The 2,444-nt window shown below is 42.9% G+C and overlaps 1 protein-coding gene across 1 annotated transcript; it reads left to right on the forward strand.

Moving 5' to 3' along the window:
- The first annotated feature begins 973 nt into the window (after window positions 1–973).
- Window positions 974–1,954, forward strand: LOC131407943 (olfactory receptor 2AT4). The gene has a single exon (XM_058544535.1). It carries the CDS (start codon window positions 974–976, stop codon window positions 1,952–1,954), a length of 981 nt encoding a protein of 326 aa, XP_058400518.1.
- The last annotated feature ends 490 nt before the right edge of the window (window positions 1,955–2,444 follow it).

Below are 2,444 nucleotides of genomic sequence, written 5' to 3' on the forward strand. Positions count from 1 at the left end.
TTTGCAAGCTCTTTTTGACTGCCAAAAGCCTTGCTGATTTCTTCTTCTCTCACCCATGTCTCTCTGCCTGAGCCAAGTCCAAGCCACACAATGGTCCCCAAATCAAATATTCCCAGAGAATAAAAGAGCTGATGATTGTCAGTTCACTCTGGAGGGTCCCTCTTCCTGGGCATTCAATTCATCTCATCCTTATTGCACCCATGTTTCTCCAATTTGTTAAAAATGTGATTTGTGTCATTTATTCAGGTTTTCCTAGTTGTTGCAGTGGAAGTGTTGGGCTACTGTGACCTATTACATCCTACACAGGAGCAGAAGTCCAGACATCTAGCTTAAATAGAGTCGGGAAGAACCACTACTCAAGGCATACAAGAGAGAAATAAGCTTGATAAGTATGCAAGCAGCAGTATGTTGCAGAGAAGCTTGGAGAAAGCAGCCACTCCAAAGCAACATGGTGGAACTTTGAGTGAATGCAAAAGTAGAGGCATGAGCTTAAGGACTTGATTTAAGTGATCTGACATTACAAACCAGACAACACGGAACTGAAGATGAAGACCAGCATAAATCTTTCCAGAGCACTTTTCACAATCATGATTCAATAATCAACTGTTTAGATCTGATTTTCCCCACAAAATGTAAACTCTAAGATAATAGGAACTTTGTCTGCCTTCTTCACTTTCATCACTTTATTACTTGAATACAGCATAATGACTTCCACTTGGTAGGTTATTAGTTAATTAATAATTAATATTTGACAAAAGAATAAAGGTAGGACTTTTGAGTTCACATGGCAGAAGTCAATACCACAGCCCACCATTTGTCCTCTAGAGTTGGTTGTGAATAATTGTGCTTATATTAACTATAGAGTAAACATAGAATTCTCGTTCCAGAATCTTTTGTTTCAATGGTTTCCAGATGTTCCCAGTGTCCAGATGTTACAGTTGCCCGTTTGCCAGAAATCCAGCTCTGTCTCAGTATGGAGGCCATGACCTGTAATGGATCAGTGGATGGCTCACCGATGTTCTACCTGGTGGGCATTCCCTCTCTGCCAGAGTCCCTCTTCCTCCTTGTGTTTTTTATTTTCCTCCTCTTCTATCTTCTCATCTTTATGGGTAATGCCCTGATCCTGATGGCTGTAGTGGCAGAGCCCTGCCTCCACAAGCCCATGTACTTCTTTCTAATCAACCTCTCTGCTCTGGACATCCTCTTCACCACAACCACTGTCCCCAAGATGCTGTCCCTATTCCTTCTTGGGGACCACTTCCTCAGCTTCCCTGCCTGCTTACTGCAGATGTACCTCTTCCAAAGCTTCACATGCTCAGAAGCCTTCATCCTGGTGGTCATGGCCTATGACCGCTATGTGGCTATCTGCCGCCCACTGCACTACCCTGTCCACATGACCCCAAGGACCAATGCTGCACTGGCAGCCAGTGCCTGGCTCACTGCCTTCCTCCTGCCCATCCCAGCAGTAGTGAAGACCTCCCAGATGGTGTATAACAACATTGCTCACATCTACCATTGCTTCTGTGATCATCTGGCTCTGGTTCAGGCCTCTTGCTCTGACACTACCCCCCAGACTCTCATGGGCTTCTGCATCGCCATGGTGGTGTCTTTCCTGCCCCTTCTCCTGGTGCTTCTCTCCTATGCCCACATCCTGGCCTCAGTGCTTCGCATCAGCTCCCGAGAAGGACGCTCAAAAGCATTCTCCACCTGCAGCTCCCACGTCCTGGTGGTTGGCACCTACTACTCATCCATTGCCATAGCCTACGTGGCCTATAGGGCTGACCTGCCCCTCGACTTCCACATCATGGGCAATGTAGCATATGCTATTCTCACACCAATCCTCAACCCTCTCATTTACACTCTGAGAAACAAGGATGTCAAAGCAGCCATTGCCAAAATCACATGTCTCAAGACCCAGTCTGGAATAGGAGCCCTTGACTTTAGATGCAGCTAATTCTGCTCTCAAGACTCTTAGCACAGATGAGGAATTCAAGAAATATTGTTGAATGAATAAATTAATGAATATAGAATGGGAAAAGAATTCAGTTGAGTGGACAGCTCCAACAGTGGTTCTCATACTTTGGTCCAGGGCTTTTACTCTGGTGCAATGGAATAATGTTAATCTTCGTATGAAATCTTAAGTTTTATAAGAATTTCACTACTTAGTAATCCAAATTTACCACCTAAGTTGTTTAAGAATTTCACTACTTTCTAAAATAAAAAAAATCTGCATGGCAAAAAAACCTTTATAAACAAAGTCAAAAAAAAAAAAAGACTCATATCATGGGAAGGGGCAAGTGTCCATAATATATAAAAAAGGAATTTCTAAAAATTCAGAAGAAAAAAAATTTATCTTTCCAAGATAAAAACGGGCAAAATACATGAAGAGACAGATTATCAAAAGATGCAATGGTCTTTAAACAATGGAAAGGTATTCAGTCTAC

The sequence above is a fragment of the Diceros bicornis genome, chromosome 7 (assembly GCF_020826845.1).
Source record: "Diceros bicornis minor isolate mBicDic1 chromosome 7, mDicBic1.mat.cur, whole genome shotgun sequence".
In the NCBI taxonomy this organism is placed as follows: Eukaryota; Metazoa; Chordata; class Mammalia; order Perissodactyla; family Rhinocerotidae; genus Diceros; species Diceros bicornis.

What these genes read in the sequence shown, in the direction of transcription:
- LOC131407943 (XM_058544535.1), top strand. Translation starts at nt 974, where the DNA reads ATGGAGGCCATGACCTGTAATGGATCAGTGGATGGCTCACCGATGTTC.